Here is a 995-nt window from a genome sequence, read left to right on the forward strand (position 1 = left end):
TGTCCCCTTGCCTACCTGGCAATCTCACACTTGCTGACATCCAGCCCGCGCTTGGGCATCCAGCCCATGCCCCGCTGGGGCTCCTTGCTGGTGAAGGTGTTGAGAAAATGGATGTAGGGCGGCTCCTCTGTGATCTCAAAGTACCGGATGCTCGAGTCACCCTAGGGACACGGCGTTAGCGGGGTCCACGGCTTGGGGGGGATGACACCCGTGGGCAAGGTTGGGGCACCGCAGGGCCATACCTTGCCGCAGACGTAGACCACGTTGGTGTCGGGGTCGTAGAAAGGTAGCAGAGCCCCGTTGCTGGAGTCCAGCTCCTGCAGCCCCATGGGCTCCTCCAGATTCTCCTGTGGGGCAGCGCGTCAGCCCCGTGGGGCACCCCGACACAGTCCCGTGGGACCCCCGGGGTGCCCCTCACCGTGTCCCACAGCGCCAGCTGCCGCTCGCTCATGCGGCTGAAGCCGGTGGTGAAGATCTTGCCGTCGGCCAAGAAGATGGCCCGCATTGGCCGTGCCCCCTCGTGTGCCCGCTCCTTCTCCTGGGGGGGGGGACCCCGGGCGGGGGGGGGGGCAGAGGCGCCGTCCCGGCCCCCCAAGGAGGAGCAGGGGACAGGGGCACCCAAGGGACACGGGGACAGTGGGGAGCACCAGGGGACAAGGGTAGGACTGGGAGATCTCCTCCCGAGGACCAGGGCAGGATGGCACCCTGGGGACAAGGGCAGGGTGACAGTTCCCCTGGAGGGACTCACGGCCACCACGGTGCCGCGACGAGGGTCGATGACGCGGACGCTCTTGTCCTTGCAGGCGGTGCAGAAGCGGGAGCCATCGCGGCTCCAGCTGACGCTGTAGATGAGGTCGGGGTGCAGCCCCTCCAGGCGGTACAGCTCCTCCGCTGTGCCCACGTTCCAGATCAGCACCACGTTGTCGCAACCTGGGCGAGAGCAGGGGTCGGGGGGATGTCACACCTCAGCCACGTTCCCCCCCACCGAACCCAAA

General features: G+C 67.4%; 1 protein-coding gene across 1 annotated transcript in view; it reads right to left on the reverse strand.

Moving 5' to 3' along the window:
* Positions 1–11: 11 nt before the first annotated feature.
* Positions 12–995, reverse strand: part of LOC104829788 (coronin-1B-like) — a 2,348-nt gene continuing 1,364 nt past the window's right edge. Inside the window, 4 exon segments of the mRNA XM_010564243.1 lie at positions 12–161; positions 243–347; positions 419–538; positions 749–995. The exon segment at positions 749–995 is cut by the window's right edge and continues 11 nt beyond it. Coding sequence (XP_010562545.1) covers positions 12–161; positions 243–347; positions 419–538; positions 749–995 — 622 coding nt within the window.

The sequence above is a fragment of the Haliaeetus leucocephalus genome, unplaced genomic scaffold (assembly GCF_000737465.1).
Source record: "Haliaeetus leucocephalus isolate CR32 unplaced genomic scaffold, Haliaeetus_leucocephalus-4.0 Scaffold177, whole genome shotgun sequence".
Classification (NCBI taxonomy): Eukaryota; Metazoa; Chordata; class Aves; order Accipitriformes; family Accipitridae; genus Haliaeetus; species Haliaeetus leucocephalus.